The sequence below is a fragment of the Cryptomeria japonica genome, chromosome 9 (assembly GCF_030272615.1).
Source record: "Cryptomeria japonica chromosome 9, Sugi_1.0, whole genome shotgun sequence".
NCBI classification, from domain to species: domain Eukaryota; kingdom Viridiplantae; phylum Streptophyta; class Pinopsida; order Cupressales; family Cupressaceae; genus Cryptomeria; species Cryptomeria japonica.
Genome location: NC_081413.1, coordinates 457,655,662 through 457,676,532, shown reverse-complemented (window position 1 = coordinate 457,676,532; position 20,871 = coordinate 457,655,662). Strand labels below are relative to the sequence as shown.

General features: G+C 39.5%; 1 protein-coding gene across 1 annotated transcript in view; it reads right to left on the bottom strand.

Moving 5' to 3' along the window:
- Positions 1–20,871, bottom strand: part of LOC131080020 (peptidyl-prolyl cis-trans isomerase FKBP19, chloroplastic) — a 198,098-nt gene that overhangs the window by 40,002 nt on the left and 137,225 nt on the right. The window contains exons 6-7 of the mRNA XM_058018099.2: positions 19,966–20,046; positions 18,175–18,219 (exon numbers count right to left, since the gene is read on the bottom strand). Coding sequence (XP_057874082.1) covers positions 18,175–18,219; positions 19,966–20,046 — 126 coding nt within the window. The remainder of the gene's footprint in view (positions 1–18,174; positions 18,220–19,965; positions 20,047–20,871) is intronic.

Here is a 20,871-nt window from a genome sequence, read left to right as displayed (position 1 = left end):
AGCGGTTGGTGCTCAGTTCGACATACCAGTGCATGTTGCAAGTGAGAAGGAGCAACACATCAAGCTTGTTGTGAGGCCTGCTGTCCCAGACAATCAAGTGAATTGCCAAGTATTCCAAAGCGATCAGCAGATCGTCAACTTCTTGCAAAATGAAGCAGAGTTTTCTGCTAAAAATCAATCTAAGCTACAAGACCAGTATGGAGATCAAATCATGCAGCTCAACTCCAACAAGCTACCTAAAGGTCTAGTTACCTTGGAGGGCATTTTCAACTTGGATGATCAGTTGAAGAAGAAAATGAACTTGGCTGCAAAGAGGGGTGATTACAAGCTAGTTGTTGTTGCTGAAGGTAGGTCCTTGAACTTGGGCAAGGTGTGTTCCTCAACCGAGCAAGAGGCCTTTGTTGAGCTTGGCCAACAATATGATGACATAGTTGCTTGGACCTATGAAGACTTAAAGGGTTTTGATCCTAGCTTAGCCCAGCATACAATAGAGCTAGACCCAGACGCAAAGCCTATTAGACAAAAGCAGAGGTCAATAAACCCCAAAATTGAGCCACTAATGAGAAAGGAGTTGACCAAGCTCATAGAAGCCAATATCATCTTCCCTATCAAGCACTCCTCCTGGGCGGCCAACCTTGTCCCTGTAAGAAAGAAGAATGGGGAAATCAATCTATGTGAAGACTTTAGGGATCTCAATAGAGCCTCCCTCGAGGATCATTATCCCCTTCCCTCTATGGAGTAGATTCTCCAAAAGGTCAATGGCTCAGAAAGATTTTCATTCTTGGATGGGTATTTAGGCTACAATCAGATCTTGGTCCAAGAATTAGACCAATACAAGACTGCATTTACTACTAACCAATGCAGGTGCCACATTCCAAAGAGCAATGGACATGGCCTTCAAGGGTGTATTACCAAAGTTTGTGCTTGTATACCTTGATGACATAACTGTTTATTCAAAGCATGCAACTGACCATCTTGGTCACCTTGAGCAGGTGTTCATGAAATGCAGGGAGTATGGTGTGTCCTTGAACCCTAGCAAGTGTGTATTTGCTACCGATCAAGGAAGATTGCTAGGACACATCATATCCAAGGAGGGTTTGACCATTGATCCAAAGCAAGTGGAGGCTATTCTTTCTCTTCCACTCCCCAGTCACAAGAAAGGATTGCAAAGTTTCCTTGGTAGGATCAACTTTGTGAGGAGGTTTATTCCCAACCTTGCCACCATGGTAAAACCCCTCACTTCCATGTTGAAGAAAAACTTTGCTTTCAGTTGGACCAACGAGGGAAGGTCTGGTTTCGAAGAGATCAAACAAGCAATTGTTTAGGCCCCTACCCTTGTCAATCCTAATTATGAAAGGGATTTTATCCTCTATACCTTCGGAGGAGAGTCCAGTATCTCAGCTGTCCTAACACAACTAAACGATGACAAATTGGAGCAATCTATTGCTTTCTTTAGTGAGGGGCTAAAGGACTATGAGCTTAGGTATAGCTATGTAGAAAAGCAGGTCCTAACTGTTGTAAGGGCATTAAAAAAGTTAAGACACATGTTGTCCAACAACAGGATCCAACTCTTAGTTCCGCATGCAAGTGTCAAAGATTTCCTTCTAAACAAGGATATCAGTGAGAAGAGGGTTGGGTGGATAACCAAGGTCATGGAATATGACATCAACATCAAGATCACCAAGCTTGTAAGAGGCAGGGACCTATGTGAACAGCTTGTCTCATCTTCTGAGACTACTTCAAAGGTTGCCCTTGTGTTACAAGAGGATCAATCAACTGGCAACAACACTCAATTCAGTTGGGTAGGTAACATGACCACCTTCTTAATGGAAGGTAGATACCCCAAGGTCTGGACCGAACCAAAAGAAGGCATTTCAGGTTGCAGTCCATTCCCTATGTCTTAGTGAATGGCACTCCTTTCCGAAAAGACCCCAATGGAGTCTTACTAAGATGTATCGAGCAAAACCAAGTCAGCAGACTATTAGAGGAATTTCATGATGGCTCTTCAGGGGGCCACTTCTCTGCAAGGACTACGGCTATCAAAATAATGAGGGTTGGTTATTACTGGCGATCATTATTCAATGACTCACATAGATGGGTGAAGAATTACAAGAAATGTGCTCTCTTCTCTGGGAAGCAAAGAATAGTTGCCCTACCTCTTCATCCCATCCAAGCAGATCAACCGTTCGCCCAATGGGGTTTAGACTTCATTGGCATGATAAACCCAACCTTCTAGTGTTGGCCATAAGTGGATCTTGGCCGCAACGGATTACTTCACTAGGTGGACAGAGGCAGTTGCATTGAGGGATGCCACTGAGGCCTCAGTGTTGGAATTCCTTGAGGGAATTGTGACAAGATTCAGTATCCCCTCCACCATCATATCAAACAATGCTAGGGCATTTGTTGGAACCCAAATCAGTTCTTGGGCAGTTAAGCATGGTGTATATTTGAAGACATCATCCAACTATTACCCTCAGGGTAACGGCTTAGCTGAATCTTCCAACAAGAACCTCATCAAGATAGTTAAAAGGACAATCGAAGACAATCAGAGGGCATGGCATATTAAGTTGAAGACAACCTTATGGGCTAACAAGATCACACCTAAGAGGGCGATTGGTAACTCCCCTTTCATGCTAGTATATGGGAAGGAAGCAAGACTCTTAACTTCCCTAGAGTTACCCTCTCTTGAACTAGCACATCAGCTGGAATTAACAAAGAATGATGCCATGACAGTAAGGCTAGCAGAGCTGATGGGGCTAAAGGAGGTTAGAAGTCAGGCTATGCATACACTTGAGACTCATCAAAAGCAGGTCAAGAAGGTTTTTGACAAAAAGACGACTAATAGGGTCTTCAGAGAAGGAGAGCCAGTTCTCAAGTGGGAAGCGGACAGAGCCAAAGCTGGGCGACACTTCAAGTTTGATGATATCTGGAGTGGCCCATATGTCATCACTAGTTGAAAGGAGGCCAATGCATTTCATCTCTCCAGGCATGATGGCGAAGTTTTTCCAATCCCAGTGAATGGGATTCATCTCAAGCCCTGCTTCTGAAGAGGGTGTTGATAACTATGTAAATATTAGACTAGAGGTTATTTTGCTTTCATTAGGGCTTATGCACATACCGCATTCTCCTTAAGAGGGTGTGCGCTTTAGTTTTCAGTTTTCATCCAAGTGATGGCACACGCATGTTTTGGGTCTTTTCAATGACTCAGTGCCCGATGGACGCTTAAGGCTTCTGGACTTCATGCTTAGCAGGCAAGCATCCTGCAGAAATGGCCAAAAATGTTGTCATTTTATGACACCCTTGGTCCATCAATAAGAACCGATCAGAGATATGTCCTATGGACCAGTGCGGCCCCAGTTGATCAAGGAAAGAAGAATCATGAAGTGTGAAGTGTTGCTTTGTCCAGAGGAAGTTCCTCCCTTGGCCTTTTCTTCTTCCCTGGAACTCCGGAACCCTGAGGTTTCCAAGTTCTTTTCTCTTTGCCCTCTCTTTTCCCTTCTCCGGAACTCCGGAACCCCGAGGTTCCAAGGTTCTTTGCCTGAGCTGCTTTCTTTCCTTCTCCGGAACTCCAGAACCCCGAGGTTCCAAAGTTCTTTCCCTAGCTTAGCCCCTCCTCTCCTTAGCCTTTCTCTCTTTTCCCTCGGAACCCCGAAGTTCCGAAGTTCCTAGCCTTCCTTTCCTTCGCCCCTTCTCTTAAGCTTCTCCTTTGCCTGGAACTCCGGAACCCCGAGGTTCCGGAGTTCCCCTTCTCTCTTTAGCCCTTTCCCTCTCTATCCCGAAACTCCGGAACCCTGAGGTTCCGAAGTTCCTTCCCCTTTTGCCTTCTCTCCCTAAGTTCCTCCGAAACTCCGAAACCCCGAGGTTCTGAAGTTCCTTTCCTTCTCTTCCTCTCTCTATCCCGGAACTCCAGAACCCCGAGGTTCCGAAGTTCCTTGCTCCTTCCCCTGTCTTCCTAACTTCGGGAGTTTGAGCTTCCGAAGTCTTCGAGCTTCCTTCCAACTGGTGACACTTCCGAATGGCATGATCGACACTCAAGGCTTTAAATGCTCCGACAGTTTTGGTGACTTGTGCACTTTCTTTTGTGGAGCCACAAGGGTGCATTTAGTGTTTTTGGCAGGATTTCCATCAAGGGAGGTACGGGGCCATGCTTGGTGACTTATGTCATGTCTGACTTTGGAAGGTTAGTCAATCCATCTTCTCAGGATTGCCTTTTGGTGGTATGGCTAGGTTGCTTGCATGTACAAGTCAAGTGCATGCACTTCTCTGCACTTCCAGACTGACATGCAGGGGTCATGATCACCCTTGAACCATTTTTTCTATATAAGGTTGTTAAGCCTCATTGTAAAGGGATCTCTCCCTGTTGCCTTGAGCTTTCCTATGCTCTTCCTCTTCTCTTGAAGACTTGTAATTGTTTTTGCATTTCTGCAACTGTAAGATTGGCTTTTGGCCTTATGATTAATTGAAAAGCTCCATTCTTGCCTTCCTTCAACTTATGTATGATGTGTATGTGTTCTTACCTCCATTATAAGTGTATGTTTGTGGTTTCCTTTCACATGTATGTTGTGTTAACTTGTTTTCTGAGTGTGATTTTGTGGGAATCCTTCTCCCCTCTTGACACTTAGAAAATTCTAACCTCCACACATGCATTTGGGTTACTCATGCAATTGAAGTTTGTGCATCTCTTGGGCTTTTCAATTGATTCCTTGTGCCATTTCAGGTGGGGAGAGGAACAATCTCTTCTTGGTGCATCACCTCCTTTTATTTCAAGCAATTCTCCCTTCCCTTTACCTCTGCAAATTGTTAGAATATGCTTAGGAGTTAGTTTTGAAGTGTTGAGTTGGTTCAACACCTGCACCTAGAGTGAGAAGGAAGCCAGCCTTCTCCGGAGATTCAACCCCCTCGTGCAAGGTCCCACACTTCGGGGTTGCTTCCATGTTTCACAGGGTTGCTAAGTTGATAGCTTAGCAAGGATGCAAGGTTTTGTGATAACAGTAACCCATGCAATCTGAATACCTCACGAAAGAAAAGATCAACCACCTGTGCAGTTGAATAAGTAGTCCAGATCGAGAAGAAATGTGCATACTTAGTCAACCGATCAACTACCACTTAGATGCTATCTCTCCCTTGAGCTTTCGGCAAGCCCGTAATAAATTCTTGTTGTGACCTTTTCACACATCGCCCCATTGCAAACGGGGACCCCCTCTTTCCCGCTTTCCGCATTCGTTAGTTTAGGGTTTTGGCAGCATAGTGGGCCATTTTGATTTCCCGTGCCCGAGTCTCGGATTTTTTATCATGCCTAATTGTCATTTAGGGTTTTGAAGTTATAGGATCAAGCACATAAAGTGGAAATTTTGAATCATCCTAATTTTGTATAAGTGTAGACCTTTTGAGCGTTAACGTGTTTTTGAACGTTCACGTCGGTGATTTTTAAGTGTTGTGTTTTAGTACCTTTTGGAGTTGTTTTGTGGCTCCTAAGAAGTTATTCAAGTTGATTTTGCGCTTTAACCCGATAACTTTCGTTGTGTTTCCTTCAAATTTTTGGTAAATTTGCCCAAGTCCAGGTGAGTTTTATTGAGTTTTGAAGTTTCCTTGTGATTTTGAGTCGAAAAATCATCATATTCCGGATGAAAATCCATATTCTAAGGGTCAAAAGGTCAAAATTCCAGACTAGAGGTGCTTTTCCCCTCATATTCCTAACTGCCCATGATTTTCCCCACTCAAAATCAAGACTGGACATGTATTTCCCTTGAAATCCAGACATGCCCTATTTTTTCCCCATTCAAAATTCAGACTAGGGGCGATTTTCCACCAAGATGATTAAATTTTGTCCAAGTGTTGGGATTTTTCATGACTATCTTCGAATTTCCCCTAGGGAATGTGGATGAAGTTGCGAATAACTTAAGTGAGGATTCCTGATGACTACCGATTTTCCACCAAAGCTTCTCATGACGACTTTTTGTGGATTTTAGTGCAGATAGTGATTCCAGACTGGAGTCGATTTTCCCCCAGAGGTGTTTTTTGACCAAAGTGATGATTTTTAGTCAGGATTTTGACTCCAGACATGGGTCGATTTTCCCTTGAAGGCAATTTTGTGCAATTTATGATGAAATTTTGTCTGGAATTTTATCCAGACATGGGTCGAATTTCCCCAATGTGCATTTTTTTGAAAATTTTAATTATTTTTATTTGGATTTTTAATCCAAATAGGGATCGATTTTCCCCATGGGTCCAATTTTGAATGAAATTTTAAACTCTTTTTAATGACGTGACCCAAATTTAATTGTTTTTAATGATGTTGACGGTTATTTAAAAAATAAATACAATTAACAATTAATAAATGACTTGCAATTTAAAATTAAAAAATAATTATTTTCCCAAGCAAGTCGATTTTCCCCACAAGTGTGTAAAAGAGCAAATGTTTTATCCCACATTGCTTGTTTGGTAAAAACTCAAGGCAAAAGCAATTTTAAAAGAGGAGGCCAGCATTTATATTATTACTATATTTGCCAAGTGTGTGCTTACTAAGGCGATTTTTCCTGCAGCTGGCGAATTTGGTTCAGTGTCAAGTTGACACCATTGGGCTGAAAGTTGATTTCATTGTGCATTTTTATTCATTCCTAGCCTTGGACGATTTTATTTGGCTGCCATTGGAGAGCATTTGACATCATTTTCAGACTTGTACAATTTTTCTCAAGGTGGCGCCATTTTTTGGAGAGGGGTGATTTTGGTTTGGAGGCCATTTGCCTTCATTTTTGGGTGAATTTCTTCACCATTTGTGACTCCTTGGCTGGGAGATTGCTGTCAGACATTCTCAGACCTGATTTTCTCCTCCATTACTGAGATTTATTACCTCCATTACTAGCCGGAACGTCATTTTCAGACATATACTTCATTGACAGCCCATTTGTGCCTAAGGCGATTTTGTTTGAAGGCTGATTGGAGGTGTTCTCAGTCATTTTCAGAGCTTCTAAGTGTTGTTGCAGGTCTGAGACGCTATTGTTGCAGGCTATCCTTAGAAAACTTACATTTCCAGCCACTTGTCAACATAGGCGATTTCACTTGGGAAGCATTTTTGCTTCATTCCGGGGCCATTTTTCTGAGTTTATCTTCATTCTTAAGGGTGTTGGTAAGTCTTGTCTTCAGAGTTAACTTTCATTTCCAGCCCTACATACATGTTCAGATTTACCCATGTTTTCCTTGAGAAATTGATTTTCATCATAGATTTTGCATAACACGCAATTGCAACATGATTTTAAGGACTAATTTACACAGTTGCAGGTTGTCTTCAGACTTTTGGCAGCCATTGTTGACTTCGGAAGGGTGTCCTCAGACATTTTTCATGGGAAAGTTATCCTTTTCGCACCTTTCCGGAGTCATTTCTTGATCCGGTATACTCCTTTGCGCTCTATTTTGGTAAATTTCCTAAGTGTAAGGAGGCGTCTTCAGACTTTCTTAAGTCTAAAAATGATTAATTTTATGAGCTTTCATGAGGGTTTTGTACCCTAATTTTATGTATTCACGTTCTATTTTCAGAATTCGTTTTAAACATGGATAGAACTCTTGATTTCCATTCCCAAATTTGTCTACATTTTAAGAAATCAAATCTTTCCTAATTCTGAAAACAGCTTATTAAGATTGATTTTCCGAAGTTCTAACTTCTAGCTCTGTACAGGTACGATGTCGATCTCCGGAATCAAGGAAAGAAGAGAACAGCAGAGGATAGTTGAGACGGGATTCTATCCAAAATCTAAGATGTCATCCAGATGGAAGGATATTACAAACACGAACATGTATTTCCTGAACATGGGCCAGATGCGACAGCGGATGTTCGGAATTGGAAGCCAGATTCTTTCCCCAACTTAAGTGAACATTATGAAGAGTGGCATTTATCAGGCCGTCGGATTCTCACAATCCATATAGTGCAGCGAGCTTATCCTGGAGTGTGCATGATGCTATGATCCTCACTCCCGAATGATCAAGACTCCTAAGGGTGCCATCATTGCCTACCTTGTTGAGGATGCGATTGTTGAGGTGTTTGGAATTCCACGTGGGGCAGACATGAAAGATATAACTAAGGATGAATATGAAGAAAGATACAAGAAGATGGATGCGTGCAAGACCGTAGTGAACAAGGAGTGGATGATTGATCCTAGGACTCATCATTCCAAGGCTCTGAGGACACTCATGTGCACAGACTTCAAAGATGAATATAGTGATTTAGTATTCCTGCTTAACCGAGTGATGGGGATGCCGCAGGGTGCAATATACGATGGACGGATGTTCCATTTCATCCAGGATTGTCTAAAAGGAACGTTGATTAATTGGTCTAAAATCATAGGTGACGATCTGGATTTTTCAGCTGAGGAATGTGGAGCGGTCTAGGTCATTCGCCATGACTTCCTACTTGGTGTACCTGCTTGCACGATTTGTTACCTACAAGGGATTGATATGCAGAGGTGAAGTGGGGAATGGACAAGGACAATTCAGGAGTTATGAGTGCTATCCATAGTTGAACATGTATCAAATTGAAGATTATAGGAGAGTGAATGATGTATTCACTGTGTACATAACGCGAATGTTGCAAGGCGGAATCCACAGAAGGTTGTCCAAGAAGGCAACGGAGCTGATAGAGAAATATGGATCATGGTACATACAGTTTCCCACTTTCGCATACCTAAGGATTCATAGATTTCAATCCAAAGCTTAGAGGCTTCCTAGGTATCCTTCTGACAGAATGATCTTCTTGGAAGTGGTGAGACAGCTTCTAGACAATGATTCTATCCAGAAGGACAAGCACATAGCGGGCATGTCACTTCCTATTTCAGTGGGGAAGACATTGGAGGTTTGCTGATCCGCCTTAGCAGCTAGCACAACAGTTGAGGAGCTTGCATTCTATCGATTTGCAACATATAAGAAAAGAGAAAGATTTGATCCAGGTAAGAAAGTTGGAAGGATCAGGGGAGAAAAGTTCATCCACAAGGTAGTCAGAGAAGATTATTGGGCCAACTTGATGGACGAGCAGGCAGTAAAGAGAAGAATGTGGTCCAGAATGTCAGTGGATTTCATGAGGAAGTGTGGACTTTTCCTCATTCTTGATTAGGTGTTAGATGATAAGGATCATACGCATCCACAATATGAGAGCGAAATGAAGAAGGCGATTCTATTGCCCAATTGGTCAGAACAAGAAGTGACAGATTTGAACGTGTTGATGAGAAAAGTCTTGAATTTCTCCCAAGGATGGGTAGACCATCAGATGAACAAGTTAGTTGACATGGGTGTTACCTTCACTTATGAAAGAATGAAACCAAAGGAATCTGCTTCCAAGGATGATCAAAGGACTATCAGTGATATCAGAATTCATGCGGATGAGGAGACCCAAGCTCCCAAACGAAGGAAGAACACACTAGTAGAAGTCAAGGCTAAAGGGAAGAAGATTGAGGAGGTCAAGAAAAAGAAGCAAAAGACTACCATTCCTTCACCACCTCTCAATGTCTCATCAATCAAGGAAGTTGAAGTGCTAGAACAGAACAGGGAGTTTGAGCAATGTTCCAACACAGTGATATTACCAGAGAATGTTCAGGATTTACATGCTACAGCTACATCTGCTCCACCTAATGAGGAGGATGATCAGCCGGGATCCCCTACTATCCTTTTGGAGGTTAGTTGGGAAAGAATGTATATGATTTGACCAAGGATAATCTTGATGATGATGATGATGTTATCTGGGCATTGAGAGAGCTTGATCGAGAGATGTGTCTCAATGATGGTATGGAGATTGCCGCTATTCCTGATTGGCTAATGAAGAGTATGGACAAAAGTAAGAAGATGGTAGAGGCACTGCCTATTGATGATATTGATGACTACTTAGCTAGAAGCAACAAGGAGAAAGAACCTAGGAAAGCTGAGATTTTGTCACACACAGCTAGAGATGAGACAGGGATGCGGGTTGCACAGGTGGCTATTCCTATTAGAGATGTGATGACGGACATTGCTACTCCCATGGATTTCCAGATTACTTCAGTTACCCTTGGTCGTACTACGAAAGAGCAGGAATTTCAGGAGGTTGGTGATACCCTCAAGCAATCAATGCGAGATTGGACCGGGAGATAGACAGAAGAGAGAAGTACGAAGAAGAGAATATCAGACTTAGAGAGTACATTGCAAGGATAAGGTGTGAGAATCCCACCCTTATTTCCCTTGTTGTAGTTGATCATGGACTACATACACATTATGAGGCAACGAGAGATACACTCTCGGAAATGGAGAAATGGATAGAGGATACGAAGAGACAGGCAGATGATTTCCTTACTTTGTCTAGGCTTTTGACAGGACAACGGGGCTTATATTCAGGATATAGTACTTGGAGGGAGTTTAGGAAGAATCCCGACCTATTCAGGAGAAGACTATTCTACGCCTCAAAGTTTTGAAGAAGATTCCTATGTCCACATTGATTAGGGAGAATACTGTACACAATCGAGATAGATACGATTTCCATGGCTGGTACTGTTCATTAGCCATGAAGAAATCAACTTATGAGAGCGCACAAAAGAGTTGTACAGAGATGGAAGGATCTATTCATGATATTCAGTTGAAGATCCTTGCCTATATAGAGGAGTTAATGGGAGTTGATGTCAATGAAGCCAGTGAGTTACACTTAGCAGAATTGAGAGACAAAATGAAATTCATGTACTTCAATTAGTTGGATTCTTTGAAGAAGAGTCGGATAGATGATTTGGTCTCTTTGTTGATTCACTTTCATAATTCGCAGAAGCTCATGCCAAATTGAGAGAACACTTTGGATGCTTGCTCGGATGCATTAGACGTGATTGATTTACACCAAGATACCTTACCCAGCATTTCCATGGAGGAGTTAGATTCTGTATTAGCTAGATTCTTGGATTATGCTAAGAGAGAAAGAGATGCAGGACGAAATCTTCTAGAAGATTCCCTATTTGATGACTAGGTATCTTTCTATTGGGCCATATGTTGGTGGCACCATTTTTTATGTAAACCCTAATTAGGGCAACTCTAGGGTTTTGTTGGCATGATCTTGGCCATCCATTTTGTATGAGACCTTATATATACCTCATTGCCTCTCATTTGTAAGAGAGATTTTGTAGAATTGTTGGTATATGCTGCGGCTTTTGAGTATAAATCATTGTTCGACTTGATGGTGATTTTGTTTTTTTCAAGTGTTGTTTTGCATTCAAGGTTCTCAATTCCTCCAAGTTAGATTAGAATTTTCTTTCAATGTTTGTTAAATTGAATGAAAAGATTTGTTGAGTATATTTGTGTGGAATCTATTCATCCATACCACTAGCCTCTTACTGATTGTAAGTGCACCTTGCGTGGTCAACTAGAAATTTATGCAAATTTAACTTCGATTATTACATATCCATTGTTATGCATCAACTTGGATGGTTTCAATGCTTGATTGTAGTAATTTGAATATCTATGAGATATACCTTAGATGATTGCACTAAGCTCATGTCAAAATCTGTTCGACTTGATGGTAAGACCTTGCCTAGTTTGATTCCACTAAATCTGTTCATCATTTCCTACATTCCTAGGCTTAGAATAGATTTCCTGAACCCTATTGTCTTTTTCCTTTTTTTAGAAAGTTTTGTTAGAATTTAGTCCAGAGTTACATTGCCAGATCCTAAGTTATCAGCACACCCATTCCATATTCATGATATACAAAGTTAATTCGAACAATTGTGTAAGTCCCCAAGTGAAAAGAGCAATTCACATTGACCATTGAGTTACCCACTCATCAAGACCTGATTGTAGAAACCTTGGAATCATTTTAGTTGATCTTACCCTTAGCATCTGAGGTGATTTTGTTCAAGAGAGGGTAAAGTAATTTGGTATTTTATTCTGATGCTTGCATGTGCATAAAACACACGTCAACAAGTCCATACACATACATTCCCACTTCCTCTCAGGAATAGGAAGTGGCTGAAGTAACCCAACAGGGAAAGTATACTCCTGCTTGTTCTGCTGACAAACAGAACACTCCCTGACATATTGAAGAACATCAGATTTGAGACCCTTCCAAGAAAATCTCTCCCGTACCTGCCTATAGGTGTTAAAGTAACGAGGATGACCAGCCATGGGTGAATCATGTAGCGATCTCAATACCTTGTTCCTCATATCTGAATCTAGGACTAAAAAATATTTTCTCTTTGTAAATGATGAGATCATTCACAAGAGAGTAGTTGTTGTCTTGTACTGTCCCATCAATAATGCCAGAAGCCCACGGATTCTTGGCATACTCTTCTATAATCAAGTGTTTCCAATCCTCGGAAATCGTTGCCATGGAGCTCAAATGGGGACGGCGAGATAGGGTATCAGCAACAACGTTCTGAGTCCCTTTGACATAGGAGATGTCAAAATCATAAGACTGAAGCTTGCTGACCCACTTCTGTTGACGCTCATTTAAATCCCGTTGTCCAAGGAAATGCTTCAAGCCATTACGATCAGTTTTGACACAAAACTTGCTACCAACTAAGTACTGCTTGAACTTAGCCATTGCATGCATAATGGCCAACATTTCCTTGTCATAAATACTATAGCTCCTCTCAGGACCCCTATGCTTCCTTCTCTCAAAAGCTATAGGATGACGATCCTGCATAATCACTGCACCAATACCCTCTCCACATGTATCACAATGAAGGTCAAAAGGTTTGGTGAAATCTGGTAAAGATAGAACTGGACATGTAGTCATCAATTGCTTGAACTTCTCAAAACACTCCTGTGCTAGAGGTGTCCAAACAAATGCACCCTTCTTTGTCAAATCAGTAAGTGGTGCAGCATGCCATGAGAAACCACTAACAAATCGACGATAGAAGGCACATAAACCAATAAATCCCCTGAGCTGAGTCAAGGTCTCAGGTGTAGGCCAATCAATAATGGCACGAACCTTATCAAGATCCATGCGAACTCCCTCTCTGTTGATTATGTGACCCAAATAAAAAAGTTCTGCCATGCCCAATGCACACTTGGACTCCTTGGTGTAAAAAGACTCCCTGTCAAGTATGCCTAAAAAAGTATCAAAGTGAACCAGGTGCTCCTCCAAAGTTCTACTGTAAACCAAAATTTCATCAAAGAAAACCAAAACAAATCTCCTCAATTGAGACTAGAAGACCCTGTTCATAGTGGACTGAAAGGTGGCTGGTGCATTGGTTAAACCAAAAGGCATAACCAAAAACTCATAGTGTCCACAATGACATCTGAATGCAGCCTTCTCAATATCTTGCTCTCTGACACTGATCTAATGATAACCTGACCTTAAGTCAATCTTAGAGAAATAGCAAGCTCTGTGAAGTTCATCTATCAACTCATCGATGTGAGGAATGGGATACATGTTCTTTATCGTCCTTCTATTCAACATTCGATAATCAATGCACATTCTAAGTGTACCATCTTTCTTCTTCACCAAAACTACTGATGAAGCGAAAGGAGACTTACTCAGCCTTATGTGTCCCATAGCTAAAAGTTCTTTGATGGTTTTCTCAATTTCATCTTTCAACCGCTTGGGGTGCCGGTAAGGTGTAATCATGATGGGCTTGGTGCCCTCTTCAAGCTCAATGATGTGCTCTATGCCTCTATCAGGAGGTCTACCAGGTGGTATGTCACTGAACACCTTTGTATGCTTAACTCTAAGTTCTTGAACATCTGAATGATAAGGTGTTTTATGCTGCTCCTCATAAGTAGGCATTAATTTACACTCTGCTGCCCACTCCACCATGTCATGCCTGATAAGTCTCTCCATTCTTTTGAGAGTGATTAATTTCAAGTTGTTGGCCTTGATAGCTTTAAGAACATGATTAGTCCCATCAACCTTGAATTTCATCTCCATATCACAAAGGTTGAGTGTAAAGTCACCTATTGCATGAAGCCATGTCATGCCAAGGACCACATCCATGTTTCCCATGTTAACCTCATAAAAATCAGCTTTGAATTCATAGTTATTGAGTTTCATAGGTAAGTCTGAAATCATTCTATCACAAGTAAGAATGTTACCATCAGCAACTTTCACCCTTATGCCTTCAAACTCTAGAGTTTGAATTCCACGCTTCTGGACCAACCGTGCATCTATGAAATTATGAGTTGCACCTGTATCAAGTAGAGAAATGACTCTTTGACCAACCAAGAATCCACGCAACCTAAAAGAGCCTTCTCCCTTCATGCTGGACATATGAGCTTCTTGTAGATCAAATTCTCCTTCATTTTCAACTCCTTTCTCTGAATTTTTCAATCTTTGAATCATCTTGATCAACTTGTTGGTCTGTGTTATCAGTCATGTTTTCTCCCTCATAAAACCACTCCATATGCCAATTTTGACCCTTAGGCATGATGGGACAATCATGGTTTTGATCATAAGGGCTCTTGCAATAAAAACATAGTTTCCTTCTACGCAAGTCATTAAGTGTTTCCCTATCCAAAGGTGCTGCAAACTTCTTCTTTTGGTCCACATTTTCTGATTTCTTTGGATCAAATTTGCTGTCATTAAATGATGAGGACGGTTTTGATTTGTTTGGAGTGAACTTACTACAAGGAGCGGTAAGTTCCATTCTATGTGGCTTCCTCATGGCTTCTTGCAAGGGAGGGGGATCAAAAGTCTTAATCCAACCCTTCATAGGCTCATAAAGACCTCCAACAAAAAGAATGACCAGCCTTCTCTCTGACATATTAGTTACCATGACCGAGAGCTTCTGAAATTCACTAATGTAAGATTCCAAGCTGCCCATTTGTTTTAGCTGAGCTAAATATCTGAAATACAACTTTGGATCTCTTTTATCAAAATGCTCAACCAATCTATCAGTGAATTCTTGGTATGTAGTAATAAGGTCATGATGCAAGGTAACCATCCCATGGTGCCACCAGTCATGGGCTACCCCATCCAAATGCAAAGCTGAAAACTTAATAGCATCTTCTTCTGACATAGGACGTAGGGTCAAGAAGGTATCCAACTTACTAATCCAAGCTCTGGCTGTGACTCTACTGCTGCCATCAAAAGTAGAAAGTGTGAGCTTGTTGATTGCATATTTGAGATCATTAGTTTTACTCCAAGGTTTCCTATCATTCCAATTCCACTTCTTGCTATGTTCCCTCTTCTGACTCATGAACTTGTCAAAGTTAAGATGTTCCTTAACTCTTGGTGGTAATGCATCCCATTCATCATGAAGTGTTGTCACATTAACTATAAAGGCCACCTCATCTTCCTCCTCAGCCACGTCCTCTTCTTCCGGTTCATTTCTTACAAAGGTTGGGCGTGTAGGCCTATCATAGGTGTGTGTGGGCGTCACTCTTGCCCTTGGGCAACCAACAACACTTCCATTTTCTTCCTGGTTCTGGTTATGCCCCCTTGGCATAGTGATCGGTTGTATGGTTGTAGTCAACTGCTGCAACACATTTGCCACCTGTCGTTGCCCTGTTACTAGACCCCTCATTATAATTTCAACTTCTCAGTCCTCATTGTTAACAGCTCTCTGTGTGGCTCACCATCATTCTTGTCCCCCATAATTTCCAAGGGTATCTCTTCAATTTGATCTGGATCACCTTGTAAACCAGGTCTCCTATGTGTATAATACCTGTGAGGCCCAAACTGTTGTCAATGCATAAGAATTTCTAACCCTCTAGGAAGGCAAGATCAGAGCTCTGATACCACAGTAAGAAACCTATTGGTTCTAACTCTCTTGAAATACTATTGCTGTTGTGTTTCTGGATTTTCAAAGTTTGTGAACAATTTTAAAGCAGAAAATAACACGTGCCAGGCAAGAATTGCACATATAACCAAATAGAAATAAAATTGAGAGCAACTACAACTACATTATGAATAAGATACCTACTACAATAAATCCTACTACTAATTGCATACCCGTGGGCCCTTAGCTTATTCAAAATGAAGAAATTTGGTGTTTGCCAGCCAAAACTGGGAAATTGACCAAAATGGTCGTACAATTCCAGAATGTGATTTCTCTGCGCCAGAAACTGGATGGAATAGATTGAAAAGACTAGGCGTTGGGAAATGTGCACTCAGAATGCACTTTGGGTAGGCGTTTCAGCCTCCCAAGCAAAACGCCCTCTCTCTGGAGCCCACGTGCCAAAGTTGATTGGTACGGCCAGCAAGGAATCTTGTACGGCTGGTTATTGAACTGGTACAATGCTGCTAATCAGGCGTCTATCCTGTATTGCCTCCTTATTCAAAATTTGCAAATAACTAACACAAATAACCTTTGATGAAGCACATGAAGACTTCTATGTGAAGCCCTCTCTGTTTGCAATAATTCAGCTAATCTTTTACAGCCTCAGAATCATAGATCCATGGAGAATGAACATTCTTCAATAGCAAACCCTCTGAAACCCTTGTCTTAGACAATCCACAGAGAAAATATCAAGCAATGTCAAATAATCAATAATGAGTTTGAATTGCCTTCAAATTCCTTATAACCCCCATATGGCACGATTTTCCACAAGTACGCCTAAATGCTTTTTAAATACATTTAAAAATGTATTTAATCACTTTTCATAGTTCAATAGTTACTTGGGCGCCATATTTCACTTAAGTGATTTAATTAAAATCACTTTATAATAATAAGTGGTTTTTAATAGAATAAAGTCACTTTATGACTTTATAATAACCATGTAAGTTAATTAAATAACTTTAACCACTAGAATATTCATATCTCCTTCATTATTCAGTCTTTTGACGTGTCGTCTGAAGCTGGAGTCAATACTAAATAACCCCTATGTGTCCAGGTACCCTGACTAAAAATAGCACAACTTCCAGATTGACTTCCCTCAATTAAGCTTACACACTAACCGCTAAGGCCTTGGAACTGAACCCAAGACTGAACTAAAGAAGTGGAACTACCACTGAGACGCTATATCCCGAATGTTAGCCTACGAGAGTCCAAAATAATAGGCTAAGCCATCAGTCACTGAAACTGACTAAAGTGGGGACATCACAGGGTTCCTACCTTTTATGCTCCACTAGATCTACTTATTTTTACTAACTTCAAATTTGGTGAGTTACTTCAAGGTTAGCATTTGTCATAATAAATAAATAAAATAAGAAAAAAAAAACTACAACTGCTTACAAAGAAATAATTTATCAAATCTACATTAAAATTTTAGTCATTATTTTGATTCTTTGAGGACAAATACCCCATCTTGTACTGCAAATTTCTTTGAGGAGAAGCATCCAATTGATATGATTCATGCACCATCCAAAAATGTCTTGCAAGGGGTTTCTCAAGAAGTGGTCCCATTAAAAAAATGAGTGCTATTAAGGGATCTCTGACCTTCAAAATTTATTCTTGAGGATTTGATGTGCTACCATTCTTTTTAGTAGTGACTTAAACAAAAGACAACAAAAACTTTAATACCATGCAATCTGGGAAAGTAAATCAAGCATTGGTTTTTACTTTGAGCGGGATATTTACAATTCTATTTTCCAAGAGCTTTCATTTTCAAAACACTAGGTGCAAATTTTTTGTGGATCTTTCTTAATCCTAGATCTAATTCAGAATGGTTAGAAAAGCTACAAGAGAATTCTCACATGAAATGACAAGTATTGCACTCCCAAGCAGATCCTAGTCAATCATGTCAATGTTGTTGAACAAATTTTATCTAGTCAAATTGAGAAGTGGATCCACTTAATGCAAGAAATGATTAGCGTCCTACCCAAGGAAAATTCTATAACCAACCATATGATGTTTCCATAGTGCTAACACCTAGCAACTTAGCTTTACTTCAAAGTTTGTAATTAACACCTAGTCAGATCTGCTTGGAGTTGTTGTTTACTTTAAAGTTTGAAACTAACACTTGCCTTTTGCTTTTTACTTATTTTGTTTTTCTACCTTATTTGAAGTACCCCAGGATGCTGAGATGCATTTGAAAATCGATATTTATTTGCCATACATTAGGGATATTTCAAGCAATGTGATACAAAATACATGCAAATATTTGGCATATAGCTTTATGGAAACACTGAATAAAAAAGATAGTGCCTTGCTGAATACAAATCTGTTTACATAAAAATAATGGACATTCAAAGAAGAAATAAGCATGCAATAAAAAATATCAAGTTAATGACCATGCCATGTTCATCTCAGGTTTTACAAGCAAAGATTAATATATCACAACAGAAAAACTAACTAAACTTACCTGTTTTGACCCGAGCTGAAATTTGAAATAATCTTTATCGTTTCCCTGCACATTAAATGACATTTTTTAGATTCAGAACTAGCAAGAATGTCCAAAGTGGCTAAAGAAACACAAAGAACTGCAAAATGTTCCATAGTCTATTCGTGTCTTTACATTTAATAAATCTAATATACAAAGGTCTTTTGTTGGAGACTATCTCTTTGTCAGCTACACAAAATTCTAGTGGTAGATGAATGGAAGATCCACAGAACAAATGAGAATGGAAAGAAACTAATTTGCTGAGAATATTAAAATATATAATAGTTCAAATTTGCATTTTTAGTAGATGAGGGGTTCAATATATTTCATATATAATAACATCATCACTTATCATACATAATTAAGATAAAATAATGACAGCTGATTGGGCAAGGCAAATGTAAAATAACTGATAAACCTTAAAATTGTATTCTATTACATGCTTTTTGCATCCCTGAGTATACTTTTAGTATCATGGAACCTTCCTGATGAACTCTTTTTGAAAAATCTTTCACACACATCCACGAAGTGACTTTTGACTTTTATTATGACTGCTATGGATGAATTGATTACTTTTTGAGTAGAATTTTAGAGAATGGGCTAATAGTCTGAATTTGGTTTGAAAGTTGCTTTTTTACAATCATTTGTGTGTTTCTAAAAGTTTAGAAAGAAATGGAATTACTGTGCTACACTGCAGTTGCGGTGTCATGGCAGTTGGCTATGTTATGCAAGCTAACAACCTTGCTACATGAGATAAACTTGCTGCATAAGGTATCTATTGAATTGTGAAATGCAACAAATCTGTTGTGCAAAAACTACAGCCATGTTTACAACAGAAGGCCTCCCATAATGTATTGCATTCCAAAAGAAAAGGCAAGAGATTGTGATGTTGCAACATATTCCAATGGCTGTTAGGTTGCAACTTTGGTAGCTACCAAGAAGGAAACTTCATTCTGCAGATTTACCTTCTACATCAGCCCCTCAATCAGGGATACCAAATTTCCTAAAGAGGGGAGATAAATGTAGTTAGTAATTTGTAATAGCTTTTCATAATTGTTTGATATATATTATATTTTGTAATGGACCCCCAAGTTGTCTTGAAACATGGAACCATAACCATATTGTTTATGTTTTGCTTGGTACGAAAAAGGTTGTGATCTAGCTGACACAACTCTCACTGACCCGCCTATGTGTAAGAAGATCTCAGTCAAGTAAGGGAGGGAGCTCTCATGCATTGTCGTATTCTCTTTGTACTATAGTTGTAGATGTATACCAATTAGTATATCAATAAAGCTGAAGTTTCTATCAAATTCTATGTTGTATGCTACTAAATACATGTCATTTGTTATTCTAGAGCTTTGTGTCCTTTATTTGTATAACACAACTTTCCTCTTATGAAAAAAAAATGCGATAGATGCTTCATAATAGCAGCAATTTAAAACAGCATCCACAATGGACATAAATTAACAAAAATATCGATGCAGGACCATATTAAGTGAACAATACAAATACAAATACACATTGAACAACAACATTTGAAATCTATCAACATTCTCACATAATGAAAGAGATAAAGTTCAAAAAAATTCCAGAAACTCTTCAACTTATCTCATGGACTCTGCAAACTTGATACTTAATACAGATAAACTTCAATAAAATCTATTATATATTCCATTCAAATTGAATGCAAGCAAATATTTCTTCATCGAAAGGAAATTGTTCTAAGTAACATAATGTAAGATGTTCAAAAGAGAAATGGAATGAAAGGAATACCTCAAATGACCCGCCTTTAGATTTGTTTCTAGCCTCAAAAATACGGCCATAATAACCAATTGTATAGCCATCCCAATCAACCTTCAGAGCATAAGTATGCAATGCATGAGGTTCCATAGTAAATGCACATCATGTAATGAAATTGTCTTTCAATACATCATAATTGTATCAAAGCTTCTTCACAATTTGCGTGTGAGCTGATCGAAAGCTTGAGAAACCATAAGTTTTTGAAATTATGAAAAAAATTTGTTCTTCTGTGATAAATGGCAAATAATACAGGTTGATAAGAAAGGATCTTGCAGTGAATGGACTTTCCAAAAAGTGTAGAACAATTTTGATATGCAACTACTTAAAAGGTCAACAATTTGAATCTGCTTTGTACTGAAAATAAGGATAAGATCTAGTGGATAAACTGACCAGGACCTATTACAGTGATAACAAGAATTTAATGGTGAACCATCCAGGATCTTTTTACAATATCAAATGTTACTTCAAACTGGGGATAAACCATCCAATTAATTACAATATTGGAAGGAAGAAATTATTTTGTGTTATTTTTAATAATGAAATCCAAATATTATGTCAGAAATTTATCCATGATTAAGCAAGGAGACATTTCATCAAACAATTGGCAATTTAACTAAAAACACAAAAAATAATACCCAAATTCTATAGCAAAGCTCAAGAAGATGGAACAACTGATAATAATCTTTAAGCCCAACTCTGTTATTGATAAGATGTTTATCTGCAACTATTGTAAACACAAACTTCTAGCATAAATCAGTGTAATATTAAAACTGCAGAAATATTACCAGAATTGTGATCAAACGATGGAATAATGATAAGAGCAAAGAATCAATGATCACAGCTGGAAATTGATAAGTTTCTGAAATTTATGCTGATCCA